Source organism: Osmia lignaria, chromosome 13 (genome assembly GCF_051020975.1).
Source record: "Osmia lignaria lignaria isolate PbOS001 chromosome 13, iyOsmLign1, whole genome shotgun sequence".
In the NCBI taxonomy this organism is placed as follows: domain Eukaryota; kingdom Metazoa; phylum Arthropoda; class Insecta; order Hymenoptera; family Megachilidae; genus Osmia; species Osmia lignaria.
Genome location: NC_135044.1, coordinates 7,605,748 through 7,627,089, shown reverse-complemented (window position 1 = coordinate 7,627,089; position 21,342 = coordinate 7,605,748). Strand labels below are relative to the sequence as shown.

The window sequence follows — 21,342 nt, the reverse complement described above, 5'->3', positions numbered from 1 at the left end:
CGTGTTGCAATATTAAGGTGTAACTATAATTGAATACTCTAATGGAAAATATTCAATTTTATGACTAATTTAGCAATAATTTATCATTTTAGTGCCTATGACTATTTATATTGGTATGTGAGAGTGCAAGGTTATGTATAATATAACAGGTGAGGTAATACATGTGCATAATTCCATGTTTGCGATCATACAGTGTATCTCATAATTATTGAAGCAATTGACGTGGATCAATAAAAAAAAAAATTTCATTGATGTTTCATATAACTCGATCATTAACATTGTTTTAAAAGTGAATAATGGAGATAAATACAAACATCAAAGTACAAACAATTTTTCAATACTTATATATTTTCTAATCAGTGGAATGAAGTATTTAAGTTAGGTTGAGATACTCTGTATGTATATTTCTGTATAAAACCAGCTTTCTGTTTTCATATCATTATTGTGCTAACATGTAACTTATTTTATTTATTATCGTTACGAACGCCGTCTTTAATAGAATATAATTGTATAAGCAATGATAATTCTTGCCAATGTTTTCCATTAAGAAGAATCGCGATCTTCTTAATTTGAAAGGTAACACGAAGTACTTCATGTGAAAGAAACAAGCGTATAATGTGTCAAAAAGTATCACGCAATAGCTATTGATAAATTAAAGCAAATAAAGCACTATAAAAAATATCAATAATTGTTGCAATACTTTTCCGTACCTTTCTAACATGACGAAGTTGTACCCAGGGTGTTCGGCTGTGAGTGGATATTCTTCGAAGGGGTGGTAGTTGGGGTGCTTCTGAATAACTTTTTCTGCTACCAAAATGTAAGTTGAGGCTTAATTTTTGAATTAGTAAACGAAAAACATGCGAAAGTATCGGCGACGAGAACCACGCTCAACCTTATTCACGAACAAACCGCGCGCCATGTCAATTCGTAGCCGACACTCTCGCGGCTGCGCCTGCGCACTGCGCGCCATGTCAATTCGGAACCGACGCTCTCGCGGCTGCGCCTGCGTACTGCGCGCCATGTCAATTCGGAACCGACGCTCTCGCGGCTGCGCCTGCGCACTGCGCGCGCTTTGATTGCTCGCTGTTTTTAATTAACAATTCAAAAATTAAGCCCCAACGAGCATTTTGGTAAAGGAAAAAGTTGTTCACAATTACCTCAGCTACCACTCCCTTAAGAAATGCCCACCCCTAATCGAACATGCTGTATATACATTAATACTATTTAAATATGTAATAACACGAACGTTTATGTTTTGTGAGAAATATGGTATTTGTAATTTTAATAATGTTAAATAATTGTACACTTTAATATAAGTTTGAAATTCTATAAATGCAGTATAATACAATATAATTTGTTAAAATTTTAAGTAGAATTAAAAACATTTTTATCACTGATAATTCAATATCTGAAAAATTAATTTTAAATCGTAATTTACTTATTTTTATTACAAATATCTTACGATTAGTTTCATTTTTAAAGCCACAAGAAATATATATTGTTTTGAACTTTCAGATTATTTATTTTGTTCCCCGAGAAACAAACTTTTTAATTTGTTATTTTCTTTTAAATAATTAAATAATAATTTTACTAACCGTATAAATGGTACAGAATTTTACATTTTAGCAACGTAATTCGATGGAAAAAGGCCTATTTTACCTTTCAGCCTACCGTTCCACCAACCACCTTCATCTGAAACAGAAAATATAATTCGTTATGGAAGTATAATTTAGTATCGTATTAGACTGATAATTAAAAACTTACGTTCTTTCAGTAGTTCGATAACATCGCCTTCTTTAAGTTCTAATTCATCAAGATCTTGAGGACTGTAGTTGTATAAAGCTTTCACTTTGGGTAACTGTAGTCTAGGTTTTGGAACTCGAGACACACTTGCCTCGTTATTATTATTTACTGTTTGTTTAGTGTTCGATTCTTTAACCGTTTGCATTTCCTTGTTACATGTTGTACTTTTATTGTTTTTATGATCGTTATTAACGGATGGAAGTTGAAATCCTGAAGGTATAGTTGACGTTTGAGGCGGTGGTGGTTCAGAGGGTGGAGGTGGAAATTTCAATAGACCTATTTAATTATAATACATTCATGAAGTTATTATACTTGTTAATGTTTCAATTGACATTAATATTATGTAATTACGAACTGACCACGTGGTACAGACTTCGGATTGGTGAACATGCCCATCAGAGGCATAGAATTATTTGTTATTCTTCCTGGTTTCGTTATTTGTTTCTTCTCTTGTGTCGGTAATTTTGAAACTGGAGGACGCAAACTAGGCCTGTTTGACGGCACCACAGGCTTATGCTGTTGATGCACATTTTGATTTCTTTCTATAATTACAGGCCGATTAGGTGGCAGTGTTGGTTTGTTTGTATTTGATTGAGGAACAGCTGATGAAAAAGACTTATTATTATTCGGCCTATGATGTTGTTTATTTCTTAACGTCGTTGTAGATAGGTTTGTATTTGGTTCTGAAATATGAAATTTATAAAAATCAGTCAAAAAACTTGGAAATAATTTTATTTATAACTCACTAGTTGTATTTGGTAATCCTGGTCCAATCCAAACATTAAGGATTTTTCCATTTGGTTTCAAAATCTCCTTATCACCATAATCAATTTGGGTGAACTTTACTTGTCTTGTACCCCCACCACCCCAACCTTCTTTTTTCACCTTAAACTCTAAACTGTAATGAAAGTACATATTACAATTATTCTATTTTAATTATTAAACTAGTAATCTTGGTTTATGAATTGTCATATAAATCTTACTTATTACTAAATTTGATGTTCAAGGTGTGCCCAGTTTCTTTAAGATATCTCTTATTAAGACTAATTAAAAATTCCGTCTTAAACACTAATTCCAACAAACTGCAGTAATCTTCCTTTGTATGAATAATAAGAAAATCATCCTGAAATCATTCAAATCAAATCATTTTTTCCTACCTCGGAGGATTACCAATTTTTTATATAGAAGTGATATTTTACTTACTTGAAGAGTACTCAATGACACGTGACTAATTTGATTGAACGAAAGCTTTCTTTTTATAACTTCTACCAATTTTTTCTTCTCCAGACCCTTTTTAATTTGTTCCCGACCGATTAAGTATAAATATTTATTCGTTAAGATAAGATCCCTTCTACTCATCTGTAACGTACCATCAATTTATTCAATACAAAACGTTCCTTAATTTAATTTTCATACGAAGGTATGCAAGTACCTTAAATCTTCGATCGTATTTCTTCGCTACCTCAGCGAAGAAAACTTTTTCTCTTCTACCAACTAAATTCATCAACTGTGGTTTTCCTTCTAACCCTATGTAATCGCCAACAAAATTTCTATTCAGGCTAGCTCTTCTCCGTTCTTTTCTATCAAATAACAAATCAGCCGCTTCCTGTTTCTCTTCATTTTGCCGTTTTCTTGCGAAATACTTTTTAAATGCTCTTTGAATCACTCTTGCGTACGAATTATACTTTCTATCTCTCGCTTCCTCCAACATAAACAGCTGATTGAAAAAGAGAAAAATTGCAGAGCAAACCTAAATTTACCATCTTTAGAAAGTGAAGTTTAAACTTACGCTTTCAGGGGCCTTTATGAACAATTTCGTTCTACCTAGCTGATACTGGGATCGATCAACGTGAAGATTTTGTAATATCCATTCTACTCCTTGTTTATCATCCCCCGACCAACGTGGCCAAGTTTGTTTCGTGAGGATTCCGTATCTATATAAAAATTTAGAGAACGATCTTCTGTATGCGAAACCAGCTCTACGTACTCTTATATTTTCCTTTAAACCCAAATATTCTACCTACGTGGCACAAGACAGAGAAAACATTGTTATGAAAATGCCAGCTTTTCATATATGCAATTACGTAAAGTTGTAGCATATTTATGAAAGAATAATACCTGATGTTTCACTCTAACTGGATCCCAATCTCGAGGTCTTTTCGTCTCGTTCGGTTTGATACACCTGATGTAATGTGGAGTACATTTCATCAACTGATTGACCAATTGACTAGCTTGCTCTCGTATTTTATTACCAGCAGTGGTAGGCCTCGACTTGAGCGTTTTTGTTTTATTCGCTTGAGTATCGTGTAAATATAATGTGCGAATTAAGGAGCTGAAATTTCAAATGAAATTATTTTATGAAACTTGAAGTTTTTTTTTTAGAAATGATTGAGTCACTTACTTTGTACTGGTCTGCATTAATTCCACGAGATCTAAGAATAGTACGTCACGATTTTTATCACAAAATCCATCGACTGAATAAGAGACCATTCCAGCATAGTGAGAAATAGCGAATCCCTCGCTTGTACTTTGGTAATGTTCATGTTTATTAGCTACCACTGATAGTTTCTGTAATTTTTCATTTAAAATTCATTAAATAACAAATACCGAATTTTCTATAAGAAACATCGAGTTTATTACTTTCTGCAAATCTGCATCAGCTCCGGTGCTACCTCCATGAAGGGTAGCACATACGTCATCCAGCACCAAGAAAAGCCCTGGTAATCGTTTCCCTTCCAAAAGATCCACTACAATTGCATTGTTGAAATATTCAATCGGTGTCCATTTAATATTTTCCGCTACGTATTCCTCCTGAAACCCAGTGAGAAAAAGAGAAAAAATGAATAAACAGTTGTTCCCGAATGATTTATTGCGTTAAATCGAGAGCCACCCAAGTGTGATCGCTCGCGTAAAAACAGTATTACATTTCGCCACGATAGAAAGGAAAGTGTTAACGACGTGATCGCGGCTCTATTAAAAATCACTTTTCATTTCGATCAGCTGCACAGCGTTTCGTACGGACAACTCGGAAGATCGTAAATAAATAAGAAGACTAATAAATTAAAAAAAAAAAAAAACTTTTATCTCTTTCCTCTAATTATTCCAACTTTCATGGAAAAATAATGAATCATTCTGCCGGTTAAGATTTCCAATTACAACTTCCATTAAAATTCATTTTTTTAGAAATCTAGAAGCCAGAGAGGAGAAGTTAAGGAAATGTAAAATTGGAAAGTAGCTTTGTTCGAAGAGTTACATTTGAATATCCGTGTTATTCGGAGACAATCGAATCTCTCACGGTCTGTATCGATAAAATACGTGGTTCCGCTCCGAATCATGGTTCAAGCATTTCGTGACAAATGATGACTTTTTAGCGGCGAGCAATTTAGTCGTCTCCGTGTTCTCTTGAGTGGCTTGCCTTTTTTTTCTTTTTCTTTTCTTTTTTCTTTTAACTCGGTCTAGTTGCGGTGAGCATCGAGAGGTGACGGCAAAAGTGGTACGATTCTTTTCGTTTCAACCCGAGGCGAGTACTCTATTTCCATGCGGACGACAATCTCGTTTAACCGAAGCTTATTTATCGGTCGCTCGACAATGCGGCCATCTCTGCCCGCTTATTTATGCTTCCTTAAGGGGTTTATCCCCGTTTCACCGATCATTTTTCACGCCATTTTAAAAAAAATCATCCTCTATCCGCTTGAATATTAATACAAAACGCCCGAGTACTTGTTATTCGGTACTACACCATAGAGAAAGCTCTTCCTAATTGTACAGAATATTAAAACTGTCATTAAAGGGAAAGTTTCGCTATTTTATTAGCGGATATCGTTCCAAAGTGTTTATGTTCTTTAAATGCAACGTTGTCGCCTATTGTTCAGAGAGAAAATTATTTTTTCTTTTTATTTCTTTTCTCCAAAAAATGAGCTATCTTTTATTCCCTTTATGGAGAGCCATAAACTTTATCATGAGAATCTCGAAACGTTAACGAAGGTAGATAAACTTGCCGAGGTATAAAATCTGAAGTGAGATTCGTTAAAAATGTGAATGCTCATTAGCGGTGCACCGCATCTTCGCTTTGTTCTTAATTGAAAGATACTTGAAAATTTTTTTTTTTTTTTAATAATTTACTAATAAAACATTTTTAATAGATGTGGAATTATTGTTTATTGATAAAAGTTAAAGAAGATCGTCTGGAAATTTTCACCGCAATTAACCCAGAATGCGTGTATATCTCGCACATTATCTCTAGGCTTCTTTAATTTTCTCATTCCGTAACAATGGCGAACAGTTTCTCATACACGTTTCTGTCTTTTCAACCAATTACCTTACATGCGTTAAGAGTCTTTCCTTTTTTTTCTCTATTTTCTAGTAACGGTTCACCGTATGGTGACACATGTAACAATGTGATACAATTTCAATTAATGAAAACTAAATAATAGACGAGTAAGATACAAAATTGGCAGTGCAGTGTTTAGAAAATAAAATTAATACAAAGAAGAAAAAATATTTAACCCTTAGCTAGCACTATGGGGTAATTCAGCTTTCTTTTCCTTTTTAGCTAAAATTCGCCCTTTTAACTCTTTAAATAAATTTTTGAAACCATGATTTTTGTACCACTTTTTCCCTTAAAATGTTGGACCAATTAAAATTTTACCTCTTTATATGAAAACTTGAAAAAGTTATTTTTTCGAGTTAAAATAATGAACAGCTTCTTGGCAGGAAATATTTCAGTGGTTGGAGTTTTAAACGGTGAAATCAACCACCTAAGGGTTATTAATAACAAATTGATACTGTAACGTTTAAAAATCATATTCATTATTAATGTTGAAGAGAGAGAGAGAGGAAGGCACGACTTCCTACGAGCATAATTTCAAGTAGAGGATATCCGTTCTTAATAGATCAGACGATAGAATGATATTTGGAACAAGATGCTGTTCTTGTATCTTAAGGCGATAATTGTATCCGATCCGCTTGGAATTATTTAAAATTAGAAAAATTAAAATATCATCGCGATACTGATCAAAATTTATTCGACTCCTCCCTATGAAAGGATAATGATTCGAATGGAAACGAATAAATCGAAAATTTCGTAATTGCAAACACGGAAGATAGGGAACGATACCAATTGTGGTAGTTAGACGGGCAAGTTGTGGCCAAAGTTGCGGAAGGGGTACATAAACAAAGAGAAAGACGAAAAGGAGAAAGCAAAGGACAGAGAACGAACGTTTCACTTAGCTATTTCATTACCTTCACTCGATCCTTGGCCGCAGTGCAAACAGAACCATCGTCTGTGCAACTTGTTTATCGAATTCATCATTTTCGCTTTTTTCTTATTGTTTTTAATCGAATCGGTTTCGTCGATGAATCAGTGAGGCGCGATATTTCCGCGCGAATCATGATCATTAGATTTTACGATGGATACGAAACGTTAAAATACAGGATATCGAATAAAACATTCTTATTGTGAGTGCTGATTATTTTCAATAATTTTAATCTCGTTTCTATCGTTGATAAATTATTATTATCGTTAAACATTGGATATCCTCGCATCGGAGTGACGTAAATGAATTTTTAGATAGCCATCGAAGACCGCAACTGTACCCGCAACACCTATCGATATAGGGAATATCAAATTTAACCCATTTTCATCCTATACTTCAGGTACGAAAGAAACGATATTTTTTAATAGGAATATCCTTGAAAATAAATTATACGATACGTTTGATAACGATGGCAATTGTGTTATTTATTTCTAGATTTTTAATTATCAATATTCTAATGAAAATTGAAAATAAAAAATCACCCCCATTGATCCTTTATCTATAAATCGTCTTAATTATAATTATTGCACTCGATTAATTATAATCGAAGGATCAACGAATAGAGGGATTAAGAAAAATAATTCCTAAGTTTACATAATACGGTTAGAAATGGAAACGGAAGCGGAGAAAAACGAAAGAAGAGGTGCAGAGGTATGATGTAGCGAAAATGAAACTTCGAAAGGATAGAAACGCGAACACAACCGGTAGAAACTAAAGCCATTTGACAGGCCAAGTCCACGTGGACTCTTACGTTCACCAAGTATAAATCGAGTACGTTCACCAGGCCAACGAATGCACTTGCACTTTTTAAGAGAACCTGTTTCCGCTGCAACGCGAACTTACATTGAAAGAACCACACCCACCGGGGCTAACCAGAGACCATAGATCTCTTTGGAAAGGAGGACTTTTCCGTTACTTTGCTAGGGTGAACAGTAAGGTATGATTACAAAGATTGCTGTGAGATACTTTCTTGGACACGCAACGATATCCTACTAGAGTGTCACACTTGTGAAAAAGAAGAAAAAGTACGGTCTATGTAACGAAGAACATTATTAATCATTTTTAAAATGCAATTTTAAATTATCATTCAAATTTGTATCATTAAATATTGGAAATTATTAATTGAGAATAGGATGTATTTATGTGCATATGTTGTACCACTTGAATATCCTCACGGACGTGTACATTTACACACAAAAGATGAATGAGCTATTTTAAAGGCTAGAATTACAACTGTACTCGATTATATTGAGTCATAAGGCAAGAGGAACTCGATGCTTCCTAGACGAGTCATTATGTTTGGTAATTTCGTAATTTGAAAAAATTTTCTGTCCAATTTTCTACTTCCTTCGATGTCATTTGATGTATTTTGTTATTCCATACAAAAAATTATTATGGTACTTGATAAAAAATTGATCGGTTCAAAAGATATCTTAGGGAGAGACCTCTAGGCTCTCCCTGTCTCTCCCTAAGATATCTTTTGATTAATTAATTTTTAACCGAAGTACCTTAATAATTTTTTGTAGATAATTAAAAGACGCTTCGATTGACGTATAGAAATGTATATAGTTCCATTAGAAAAAAAGAACAAAGTTGACTTTGAGGTCTTTGGAACACCTCCACTTCCGGTACCGACACGCGCATTAACATAGAAGCAACGCAAGTAAATTCGTATTATTTGATTCCTTTTTTTTTGTGAGGCTGCTGTTGAGAACAAGTAAAACTTTCACTGCATTTATAATAACGCGTTCCGTGTATGCTATACTATGTTGCTGACCAGGAACGTTAATGTTTCCCCTTCTTCCTGGGTGAAAACGAACAATACTCTTCGTTGCAAAAAAAAAAAAAAAAAAAGAAATTGCCTTCTGTATCAAATGTACGAAAATATAATGAAATAAGAATGACATTTTTTATTATTGAATTAAATTGCTTTTCAGAATGTTAGCAGCAGCAAATTACTACAAGACGACTGTACTTTTTGTACTTATACAACGATCATTCTCAGCTATGGTTCTTCCCAGGCCACCTTCTTCACCGAATCATATTCAACACATTGATCGAAGAATGAACGATCGAAATCTGTACGAAGGAAAGCCTGTACAGGATTTTTCCCAAAATCCCAATATCGAAAGGACAAATACCAACGATTACAGGTATTTCATTTAATTATTCTCTACGGATTACTAATTCTATTGTTAACTACACTCCATTATTATTTAACTACACTCCGTTTAAACATAATATTGCTTAAACGGTATTCCATAAATGTTCTTCCTCAAGAAAATAACGAGTTGTAACTCCATTGTTTCAAGATTATGAAATTTTTGTCGTGGGACTCGACCTAATTAATTAAGTGAAAAACTAAGTCACAATAGAGACACAGGAAATAAAGAGAAAAGGCCTGGAGATAATTATAATAAGTTAACTGGTCATTCATAAAAAGAAAAATGATTGAATTATTTTAATATTTCAAGTAATATAATTCTTGTTCAGTCTTGTAGAAATCGAGCTTCAAAGCCCGGACGAAATGGACACGACGAATCTTCAAAACATAGTACACGCAATGTTGAAACAATCTGAGAAAGTTCATAACAATAGCTATCCAAATCCAGAAGTGATACCGCATTCCATTTTTGGTGTCAGAGACGTTGGTTTAACTTCGACCTTCAAGCTAAATACGTTCAATGAGGACAGACGTGTCTTGATAGAGTCACCAAAGATACCGACTTACGACGAGAAGTTGTATTATTTAAAAAACAACAGACCAAAAGTTTACGTGAACGTGAGAGGCCATAGCGGTACGTTTAGAAAGGATCCGGCTTTAGAAACGACCTCTACTAACGACGCTATAGGATTCCTTCGAGTTACACCGCCGTTTCAAAGACAAACGAACTCCAAGTCTCGGTACGTTAAAAAGAATCGTTCACCAAAGAAATACGACAGGAATCATGGACATCAAAGGAATCGTTCGTGGACAGATGCTAAAAGGTTAAACAGATTAGCATCGATTTACAATTTCGAAGCTCCCGCTACTACCGAAGGTTCTATGGTGACTTCCAGTGAATTACCAAAGCAAATACCTGCACCCCCATCAAAATTTCATAGCAGGACGCTTATGGCGCAAACTACACCCGTTCAAAATTATGCTTTGAGAAGAACAGATGTATTACCAGGCTACAGCTTCTCCTGATGAACGATAATCTATACAATTGATGAACATTGTCGCTGTGCAAGGAATTCCTGAAGTATCGCTATTAAGCAAGTGATAGTAAATAAATTGTATATAATGAGGCTCAAGAAGACAGACGATTGTAACACATAAATATGACGTTTAATAAATTATTATTTAACGCGAACCGATTCTCACGTACTACTTCTAGAAAATAATAATCTGAAATTTAAAGTACTTACCTGTTCAGCCTTTAAAGTTAACTCAATGAAAATCTGCTGTAGTTTTTCGTTGACAAAATTAATACAAAATTGTTCGAAACCATTTTTCTCGAAGATCTCAAAACCATAAATGTCCAGAATCCCAATCTCAAGACCTCCTGTATTTGTCTCCATAGCTGAGTTCACTTTCTGTAAATGAAAACGATAAAATGAAAAATGATGAAGTTGTAAAGAATTCTCTATGAAAATGTAAACATACTTTAACTAAATAATCAAAGAGTCTAGCATAGATGTTCTTTGCCAAGGCATCACGGGTATAAAGAGCCTGCTCTACATTTAAAATAACATCAACACTTTCAGACTGAGCTCCCCATTTAGATTCAAATTTTCGAGACGTTAATTTACAAGCCAACTGTTCCGCCGATACTTGAAGCAAATAAGCTGGAAAATCAAGAGCTGTAAAAGAAAGAAACACACTGTTATTAAGTTTTCATATTCTGTATATTCATTAATTGAAATCGCTAACATTATTTTTGTAATAATTATTTATTTAATTAAAGAATACTTACACTGTTTATCATAAATTTCTGAATTATTTCCCTTTTCGATAAATTGAATATTTCCTAAATGAAGTATTCCTGCAACGAGCCTCAAAATATCGATTACTTCCACGTCGCTTATCCCCATTACACTAAGCCCTATAGAAAACAAATATAGCAATTATTTATACCGAACCAGTGAATCTGTAAAGCTTTGATTGTCAAAATTGTACCCTTTAAGGTTTCTTGAAAGTCATGGGCGTCATTCATTCCTTCGACCCTATAATTTCCACCATAACTGAGGTATTGATAATAGTCCAAATTAGTTAATCCAAATTCAGCTATAAAACGTAATATTATCATTATTTTTTTTTTTAAATATATACGTATCTCTATTGATTTTCATTTAATATGTACATTTCATTTGCTGATTTGCCCCAGTTACAAGTTGATAAAATATATGAAAATTCCTTTCACCATGGTTATGGCAAGTAACTCTGGATTTTTCCAACAAAAAATTTAAAATTTTTCCACCGACCGATAGACCACCGGAATCAAATTGCATCTTCACGTATTTTCCCTATAAAAACAATGTATGTGTGTTACGACAAATATAGATTTAGTTTTTGAAAATATTGGCAATATATTTTTCATAAAAATTGATGGTAAAAGTAAGGGATCTTAAAACATACATACAAATCTGCTACTATTGTTATTCCGTGTGGTTTTTGCATTGCCAAAAGCTTCCAACAGAGGATTGGATTCTAGAATTACATCTTTTACTCTTTGAACTCGCGCGCCACCACCGCTAACTCTTGCTATATAGGACATAATATATTTAGCTGCAACTGTTTTTCCAGCACCAGACTCTCCGCTGCAAAATAAAATATGTATATGGTTACTATAATTAACTCGTTTCCCAACAGAATTAAATAGAGTGTCTCACCTAATGATAACACATTGACTTTCCTTATCAATTAACATATTTCTATACATATCATCTGTTAATCCATAAATATGTGGAGGATTTTCATATGGTGCCTGAAACAATAAAAATGATCAATTAAAAACTAACTCTAGTTTCCATAACATTTTAAACTTTTATTTATTCTATATGATAGAAATAAGAAAATTGATTTATTTACCGCTCCTTGATAAATTTCTATCTCCTTTTCTCCAAAATACGGCATCTGTTTGAAAGGATTCACCGATACCAGTACGCATCCTATACACGTCTGATAATTATTAAGGAAATTATTTTCACATTTAATTAAGAATTAGATACACTTTTATATTTATCTTTATATAGTTAAAATACAATTCTTTTATTTGTTATTTCTCAAATATTGCATTTTTGAGTTAAGTCACTGTTCTCGCCAGGGTATGATATATTACAAAAAGGGTGTTCCAGAACTACCGTTGGTCCCTTAAAGCGATGGTAGCTGGGGTGATTCTGAACAACATTTTCCTTTGCGAAAATGTTGTTTGAAGCTTCGTTTTTGAATTATTAAAGAAAAACACTGACCAATCAGAGCGCGGGCTCAGGGACGCGGCCTCGACTACGAAAACTAAGAAATTTATTTTTTACAAATTACAATTATCCGTAACACGAAAAAGCTTTTAAAGTATCATATCTAGCACAGTCATCGGATAAAGCAATCAGTAAAGCCATAATGATAATTCCTACAAACGGCTATATTTTCATTCATCAGTCGTGTGACGTCATCAACTGTCTAATGATAGCGAGACACGAAAGGATACAAATATATAATCGTCCATATATCTTTTTCGAAGATTTTCTACAATAGCGTCTTCATTAATTTTCGGGAGCAGAACCATATCATCCACTCCGGAAACTTTAACATTTTGACTCTGCCAATGATACACCTGAAACAACAACAAAACATAAATACTACGATCGGTCGTTGTTTTTGTCACAACATTGAGGATGGAGTACGCGATATCGCCTGACAACAAATGCATTATCTACTTATTCGTGTGTTCATAATAAAAGGTACATTGAAAATAATATATTTTCGAGCTCTCGAAATTAATGGGTTAATAAACCTTAAGTCTAATATCAATTACAATGAAGCGAGGGAAGTCATACATTTAAATCCCATTACGGCTTCTGTGCTGCAAGTACCTGTACTTATTCTCCTCAATACATACCTAATCATCGGTTCATCGACATCAACATATAATTTATTATGTTCGATACAATAAATTTTCAAATACAAGTAATATTCTTAGATAGAACGAAGTTTTGCCGGCTGCGTGTACTGGTTTTCACAGCCCACGCCGACCGGTAACGTGTTGTAACGTTTAAATTATGAAAACGTTCAACTGACACAATTTTCTTGATCGAGAATTTTTTTCACGTAACGACCATAGTCAGATTGCCGTTGCGCGTTCCTTTGTTTCCCCGCGGACGGGAAGTGATTCATTTTCTCTCGGTTCAATGACAACATAAAATAAAGATACATATTAACGGTATTTATGTAACGTGAGAATAATTTCGTCCAATTACACGACGAACAAGCGTTAAAATTTCAAGGAAACGAGCAAAAAAGTTTTCGATTAAAAAAATAAAAGATTCTTAGAATATTGAATCATTTGCGTTGTCATTTAAATCGATAAATTTATTGATAGGGATAAAGAAAATCTTTTATGAATGAGTAGCGTACAACTTAGGCTTCCCTAAGATAAGGAGAAGCGTGAGGGGAAATATGTCCCACCACATGCCTTATGTGCCCATGTTTACGTGCGAGGACAGGAGGTTCTAGGTTAGGCTATCCCGACGATCTTCCGGGTATTTCCCAAGGTTCTTCCTGGGTTCTTCCTGGCTTCTCCTTGGGTTTTCCTTGGTTTCTTTAAACACCGAAAACAAATGGTGGGGGACTCTTCTCTCTACCTTTCCCCTTAACTAAGAGAAGCCTACGATGCACTCGAGTGTCTTTCTAGGCTCTACGGTTAATTAATTTTATCCTAATTCGTGCTAAAATATAGTACATTCAATTACTAGGGTAATGTACACTTAAAAATTTCGCGTGTCAAAAAGTATCATTAAGGTAAGTCATATCTTATCTACCTAAAACAAAGTTATCTTATCTCATAGATTATGTAGGTAAATATTTTATTACGGTTTACATCAAGTTGGATCGTACTTATACATTTTAAAAATGTCAGTTTGATACTTTTAAATTCATTAACAATAAACAATCGTTGTAGTCTTCATTTTCATTGTCTAAAACCTGTTTAACCGTTAACCACTTTAGAAATTTCTACTACTTTCGCTGAAAGAAATCTAAATATTTATCTATCTGGTGTTCGCTCAACCGTACACGTGAAACCGTGCAACATAATTTTTCAATGCTTACCATGTTAGAGAATTAGGCAGTAAACGGTTTTTCAGTTAAGATCCTTTACAGCAAAGAAGAATACAAAAGACAAGCACTCAACAGTTTGCAATTACTAATAACGTCATCTGTGCTGTACGAATTCACGCAAGTGTATCACTTAGAATTATTGGAACACACAGTGATTTGAACATTTGAGGATTAACAGAGCGAACCTAACCGTACGACGGTATGACGAGCACTGGTCGGATGAGTCAGTGCGCCGGTCGGAGAAAACCATCATCATGCCATGAAACATCAGTCTGAGAAACAAGCTCATCATTTGTAATTGTTTAAGAATGTTGTTCTCGTATAAACGTTTATCATTTGCGTCATACGGGCGACATGATCATTGTAGCTTTTATTCGGTCCTAACTGCATCATTATTTCTATGGTACACGTTATTTATGTAGCAAATAATACGAATGAATTGACTGCGATGTTTGTGGTTTGTTTTTCTATTTTACCTCTGCTGTATTTTTTCGTTAATTTGTGCATTACTTTTAAAGTGATACGAGCGTCGAAAACTTTACCGACAGTCCCTAGAAAAATCCCTAGAAACGAGAATACACCATTTTTCGTTCTTGTTGAACAGATTCCAAAGAAATTTGACGGACTTGTTCAGCCATTCTTTGGGTCGGATAGAGCAAAACGAGCACTCAGGGAATGGTGTATAAGATTTCGTTTAGAAAAATAATGAGAACTACGATTTTATTGATTTTTCACTCGCGAAAGACGTCAAAAAGGTAAAACAGACCACAAATTTAGTTCCTCGTTTTTTCTGCAGGGCGCAGTTCATTCGTTTAGTACGCTCGACAGTGCAATCATTCGCAGCTCGTGTAAGTGATTAAATTGTGTATTAGGTATCAAAAATATAAGAAACAGAAGACAAAGTTGAAAAGAAGACCGGAATCATGACTTCTGGCATCATTTCCATATTGTCTTCAGAAATGCGTAAGCTGAAAATTTATACCCTATTTTGTCGATACAGATACGAATTAAAATAACATATTTCTCATTTATTCTACTTTTATGATGATAATTTATTAAATACCATTAATATCTTATGTATTTTTCTATCCTTTTTATTATTTCGGTGCTTTAAAGTGAAAAAAGTAATCCCGACCTTATTTCAATATGGCGTTGATAATTTTCAACGAATCTTTCCATTCTTTTAATGTTAAAGTTTCAAAGCAATTCGAAGTTTCTACCAATGCCTGTGATTGGTCGTTCCATCATGGCGTCCTCCTATTTCGACCAATGAGATTCATCGTTGAAGGGTGTGATGCGCGGAGTGTGATGGACTGCAACAGCAACAGCCTCTTCGAAGCTTCGTCCGTTTGGCACGTGTCTGCAACAGGTAAGATTAAATTATCTTTAAATATTAAATTAAATTGCCGATCGGGTGTTAACAGTACAAAAAGCAGAAAGAAACATCGAAGAGAAAATAATACTATCTATAGTCACTGATCATAGAGTGTGCGACAGAACATCTAAGAAAGTAAGGTTCTCAGTGCGTCACTGTAATTTTCTAAAAAACACTGACATATTTTCGTTTCATTTATTTTTCATAAACATATACATCGTCTTAACATAAATTATTCTCTTCAATTCTATTTCATTGCTTCAAAAGTATCACATGACGTGAATAACCTGAAATTCGTGTACAGGTTGTTTGTTAAGCAGCTGCTGTTTTATATATTTATAGCAATCAATGAAACAGCAGTATAAAATGACCGGCTCTTCACTGATATTCTAGAAAATATGCAATATTTTTGGTATTATAATTACAAAATTTTAGGATTAAATTTAGTATTATCAATAGTTGGGAAGTGATCGATTGAGTTGTAAAAGCAACGTTCATAGATGGCAGGGGAATGGAATAAAATACGGACTTAGGATATTTTTCTACATCCTAAGTAATCTTATTCCAAGCTATGGTAATGCAAAGAGTGACATTACCGTAGTAAAACGTATCGCAAAATTTTGAGTCCTAACTTTCGAATTACCAAAAATCCTCCTCGCAAATATTATCTCGCTATCTGAAAAATTACTTCTGGCTGGGATGTTGACATTAAGGAGGGAAATTTTTCTAAGGTAGGAATTGGATCAAGTTTGCCAGGCTCTTCCTTGTCTTTATTTTTCCATTTCCTAATGCAACTTTGAGGCAGATAGTGTTCAATTATACCATTGTCTCCGCTGGAGTCGGAAACCTCCTGATCATTGGATACATTTCTTTGTTTCTTAATCTGCAATACAAATCATTATACCGTGTAAGCTTCTTTATACGATCCTTTACGTGTATGTGACGCCGATAGCGAAACTCTGATTAATTAAAGAATGGGAATAGTTAATTTTCAGATTAGTCAAAGGATTATTTTTATCATTATTTAAAGTATCCGATATACGAAATATATTAAATCACTTAGGTGAACTTCTTAATAGGGGAAACTGAAACTCGTTGCGCAATTCTGTCAATTAGTTTAATTAATTCGATGCTATTTTCAACATACCTGCAGCCAATAATCCACTAAGATCCAGCCTTGTATGAGATATATGGTCATACAAAAGATGGAGAATAGAGACATGATAAAATTATGAATAAAAATAGGATGATTTAACAATTCCTCGTCTTTGATTTTCGTTAAATCAAGATACATATCCACGTGTTTCATTTCAATTATTCCGGCTGATAGCAATAAAACAGCTGCTATAAAGCAATCTGTAACAGCCTTTATACGTTTGTAATAATTAATTTATGGATAGTAATTAAATTTCGAGATTTTCATTAAGGATAGCGAAATTAAATTAAAATTAAGTTAATTACTTTGATGAGTTTAACTTATAAGTACAAGAAAAGATAAACTGTATAAAATTACTAACAATTTGAGGTCGTTTTATTAAAATATCCGTGAAAAGCCAAAGAGCTGCAAATATAATGCTTGTAAAAATACATATTGGATAGATGTAAAAAATTGGATTCTTTTCTTGAGGTAGAAAAGGAATAGATTCATCATCTTTTCGATTCACTCTGTTCGCCTCATGATGGGCATGATGAAACACCTCTAAAGCGAGGCAGATAATCTAAATTACAAAGTGTTAATAGATTTTTGTATAAGTACTTTTACAAACAAAAATCATAGGTTTTTAAATCTAAAATTTCTTTATCAATTTCACATGGAAAGGATAATACAATTGTTTGTTCCAAGGAAGAACCGGTCATTTTGTATTAAGAATATCGATGAAACATTTACATAGTTATTTTTATTATACTTTAAGATTTAAATCGACATATCATAGTTGCCATTTCTTGATACTTTTATGTCATGAAATTATATCAGACTCTTTGGATTTCGAAATCTGCCATTTGATATGAAACAGCCTAATGGAATTTGGTTATTACACGAACCTTGAAGAATCGCAAATATTATGATATTCATGAAACGTTGACATAGTAATTTTCATCGGCTCCGAAGCTTTGAATTCATGTGTCATAAGTACCATTTTGTGGTACTTTTATGTCATGAAATCGTGTCGTACTTTCTATCTGTTTCGAAATCTGCCATTTGATGTAACAAGCTAATGCTTCGTCAAACACATTATACATATAAGCATTCTAAAAAAAGTAATAAGATAAAAAAAATGAAAATTAGTTTAATGGAACGTACATATCTAGTTAATCGTCTAAAGATTAAGATTTCCATTAGATATGCAGGAAAAATTGGAACAGACGTAATGAAACACCAAACTACGTTACACTATCAAAATATATTGCATTTGCGATTCTGAATGGTTTAGAATTACAAGAAAATACGGAACAGAAAAGAGCGTAGAGAAGAAAAGAAACGAATGACAAGTAAGAAAACGCTGACATGCGTGTTTTCGTGATATGCGCGTGTCGAGATACGAGTACCGTGTCCAATTGCATAATAATATCCTTAGGTACTCTGACTGAATCATTCGTGCGATATTTCGTTAAATCGCTGGAGAAAATTGGGTCACGCTGTTGCGATCGTGAGGATATTGATGCGCGTCTCCGATTCGCTTCCTGCTTGCAACTAGACAATGGAAAGAATGATTTAAATACACGCGAAATCGGATCGGAGACAACGGTGACTGACGAACAAGAGGAAGGGTCTGTGTCATCAGACAATATTTGTGTTATTGGGAGACACGCAATTGCGTTTCATAAATATTTTCGCATTCTCCGCTCGTGTCATTTAACATGACTTTTTGGCATACTTTTTTATACGTACTGTTGAAAAGAAAAGGGAAGAGATCTTATTTAATAAAAGGAGACCTTATTTAATTTAACTTATGAAGTAAATTAAAACAATAGATGTACTTCATAATATAATCATTTTTAAATATTGGGTAATTTCTTACGCATTGAAAGAGGTGTAGGCTAGCGTGAACGATGTGAGAAAGATTTCGGTCTCGTTTAAATTTTACTCTGTTACTGTGATAAATACTGGCAGTTTTTGCCATCTTACGAAGGTTTCCCAGTTCGTAAGCGTCATTTTCATCCGATGATCTGTTACTGTTCATTATTTTTACGATTGAGAGTTATAATCTTTCATAAAATTTGACTAAAATCTGAAATGAAATTGCAGTTAATCAAATTGATTCTAGAATCAATCGATATCAATAATTTACTGCATTCATTAACTTTTTAATATTAAATTAATAATCCTATATTAATCCTATGTCATATTTTTGGTAATTTTTTTTTGAAAAGTCTATCCTAATATCATAAAAAATATAAAACAGTATGAATTAGCTGTACACCTCTTTTTGGAATGATTTTATAAGAATTTGTAGTGACATTGAGTTTCTCTTCTCGAAAGAAAAACCTTTCCCTTAAAAGAAAGTGAAATGAACAAAGAAACGATGACAGTAATGCAATCCCCTAATGGCAATCAAATATCTTTCTAATAGTTCGAAGAATTCTTCAAACGAATTCCTACGAATAGTTCACGGCTTCTTTGGCAATCACGCGTATAGGAAGGAAAAAGGAATGATTTTATTCGAGTTTCTGTGCCGGATATTGCGCAAGATATCACACTCGAACGAATCGTAATAGTTATTACGAGGCGGCATAAAGCGTTCGCTTTCATTAAGGAAAGTATTTCTATTTTGAAAGCCCGTTAAGGGCTATCGTCACGACTTTGCTTTTCTTTGTCGCTCTCGTTAATCGTTTCTCGTACGATTTCGAAATATCGCTTCGAAGGTGCTTGGAAAATTTCTAAAAGATGATTCAAACCTCTGGGAATCCGTGATCGTAACTGTGATCTAGTTCGAGGCGCGATAAAAAAATAGAAATTGTGAGAAATAGCAGAAACGTTAGAGAGAATGATTGAGACGTATGAAGTGCTGTTTAACAAATTGATGGCATAAAAGTGGTGCAAAATAACGTTTATATTACATGAATTCTTTTTACTGTTGCCTTTTTTCTTTATGATTAAATATTATTTTATTTAGAATTAATTTCAATTTTTGGACCAAGTTTATCAACCTCAAAGAACCTTCAATAATTTAATAGCCCCAGGCTTCAGAAATCTTAACAGGGTCTTGCCTACAAGTATCAACCAGCCATTTTGTATAATTACTATTAATGAAGGGTTTATGCAGTAATTTTAATGAATTCGTAAGCTTTAAATTGATATGACATAAGTGTTATTTTATAATACTTTTATGTCATCAAATCGTGTCAAGATATTCTATATTCCTAACCCTAACCCTAACCCAAGACTCGTCATTTAAGGTAATGTTTATCTAAGTGCAAGTTATTTGATATTATGACACGTGTTAACAATATAAATGATCTTTTCAATTGGTCCCATTGGCATATTACGACGTGACTAGCTTCTCATCAGCTTGTAGGGTAATAACACGTGGATACACCGTGCTCGTGCCTCATCAATGGCGCCATAGTTCCTTTCTCCATCATCATCATCATCATCATCATCTGAATAACCTTGACAATCCAATCGTTGAGAAAAATTCTCTATAATTTTTCTATCGGCATTTCCGAGTCGCAGGATGATTATTATGAAAATTGCACCGAAGCATTGTAAAAGACTATGAAAACTTTAATCCTTGCGTACTGAACATACACTGTGTATTCACATAAATTACGTAGAAAAATATATAGAAAATTTAGATATTAATTGGAATGAAATAAAAATAAAATATTAGAAAATAACCACCTGTTCTATTGGCAAGAAGAAACATTCTTTCGAACAAAGCGTGCGCGACGAGTTATCTACCACCCTTGTATCCGCAATGGAGGGTAGAAAAGGGTTGTTTGTATTTCCCACTGAGGGAAATGTGTGTCAACAACGAAACGTGCTTGACATAGCGAAGGAATGTTTTGATGGAAACGAAAGACGCGAGTGTAATAAAAGTTATTATTTGAAAATCAATAATGGGTGAGTCGTGTAATCAGTGCAGATAACTTCTGATTCTTTGAGAATTATATTGTTATATTGTCGCGATAGGGGTAAACATTTTTCAAGCTTCCAAACTCTAATTAATTAATCATTTACAATTTTTACTTGTCGGACACCCGAGCCCGTAATATCGGGTACCCGCACAAACCCTAATCTGTTTCGAAATCTGCCATTTGATATGCAACAGCCTAATACATTCATTGCTGTATAGCGAACGCGTTATTAACGTGTACAAACGGTCTCGTTGAACACTGAGCTCTTTGTGAAAGAATTTAATATTCATGCAGGCGTAGGTTGCATCTTTGCAACGAAATTGCATCCGACGGCTTCCGTGGCTCGTAAACGCCTCTTTAACGCTTTTCCTCGTGTTTTTTAACGATTCAATAACGCAACTCGGTAAACGTTGATTAAGCAAAAAAAAAAAACATTGTTTTAGTGCTGACTT

General features: G+C 33.9%; 4 protein-coding genes across 18 annotated transcripts in view; 2 read left to right on the top strand and 2 right to left on the bottom strand.

Moving 5' to 3' along the window:
* Positions 1–231: 231 nt before the first annotated feature.
* Positions 232–14,622, bottom strand: LOC117602443 (unconventional myosin-Ie). 3 transcript variants are annotated; one of them, XM_034320472.2, is made up of 21 exons: positions 14,428–14,622; positions 12,809–12,934; positions 12,193–12,282; positions 11,994–12,088; positions 11,744–11,921; positions 11,465–11,627; positions 11,281–11,388; positions 11,078–11,206; positions 10,768–10,964; positions 10,530–10,697; positions 4,444–4,614; positions 4,205–4,371; positions 3,922–4,135; positions 3,593–3,823; positions 3,236–3,520; positions 3,007–3,162; positions 2,787–2,926; positions 2,550–2,701; positions 2,163–2,486; positions 1,765–2,079; positions 232–1,692 (listed from the first exon to the last, which is right to left on the bottom strand). In XM_034320472.2, the coding sequence occupies exons 1-21, from the start codon at positions 14,428–14,430 to the stop codon at positions 1,616–1,618; spliced, it is 3,489 nt and encodes a 1,162-aa protein (XP_034176363.2). In that variant the 5' UTR covers positions 14,431–14,622; the 3' UTR covers positions 232–1,615. The 3 variants fall into 3 exon arrangements, with proteins under 3 accessions (XP_034176363.2, XP_034176364.2, XP_034176365.2); XM_034320473.2 differs by lacking the exon at positions 14,428–14,622 and having other exon boundaries at positions 12,193–12,272; XM_034320474.2 differs by lacking the exons at positions 11,994–12,088; positions 12,193–12,282; positions 12,809–12,934; positions 14,428–14,622 and having other exon boundaries at positions 11,740–11,915.
* Positions 7,089–10,530, top strand: LOC117602447 (uncharacterized). The gene is made up of 4 exons (XM_034320489.2): positions 7,089–7,260; positions 7,373–7,458; positions 9,056–9,271; positions 9,612–10,530. Exons 3-4 carry the CDS (start codon positions 9,057–9,059, stop codon positions 10,306–10,308), a joined length of 912 nt encoding a protein of 303 aa, XP_034176380.1. The 5' UTR covers positions 7,089–7,260; positions 7,373–7,458; position 9,056; the 3' UTR covers positions 10,309–10,530.
* An 88-nt stretch (positions 14,623–14,710) lies between the features above and the next one.
* LOC117602446 (uncharacterized) overlaps positions 14,711–21,342 on the top strand; it is a 46,668-nt gene continuing 40,036 nt past the window's right edge. For 8 of the 9 annotated variants that reach the window (XM_034320479.2, XM_034320480.2, XM_034320483.2 and 5 more), the window contains exons 1-2: positions 15,162–15,399; positions 15,632–15,805. The gene's annotated coding sequence lies outside the window, so the exon portion shown is untranslated. Of the gene's footprint in view, positions 14,840–15,161; positions 15,400–15,631; positions 15,806–21,342 lie in introns of those variants that run through there. The other variant, XM_034320482.2, reaches the window with a different exon arrangement.
* Positions 15,640–19,040, bottom strand: LOC117602448 (uncharacterized). 5 transcript variants are annotated; one of them, XM_034320492.2, is made up of 5 exons: positions 18,832–19,040; positions 17,329–17,529; positions 16,959–17,177; positions 16,500–16,694; positions 15,640–15,796 (listed from the first exon to the last, which is right to left on the bottom strand). In XM_034320492.2, the coding sequence occupies exons 1-5, from the start codon at positions 18,991–18,993 to the stop codon at positions 15,713–15,715; spliced, it is 861 nt and encodes a 286-aa protein (XP_034176383.1). In that variant the 5' UTR covers positions 18,994–19,040; the 3' UTR covers positions 15,640–15,712. The 5 variants fall into 5 exon arrangements, with proteins under 5 accessions (XP_034176383.1, XP_034176385.1, XP_034176384.1 ...); XM_034320494.2 differs by lacking the exon at positions 15,640–15,796 and adding an exon at positions 15,876–16,200 and having other exon boundaries at positions 16,444–16,694; XM_034320493.2 differs by lacking the exon at positions 15,640–15,796 and adding an exon at positions 15,876–16,200 and having other exon boundaries at positions 16,455–16,694.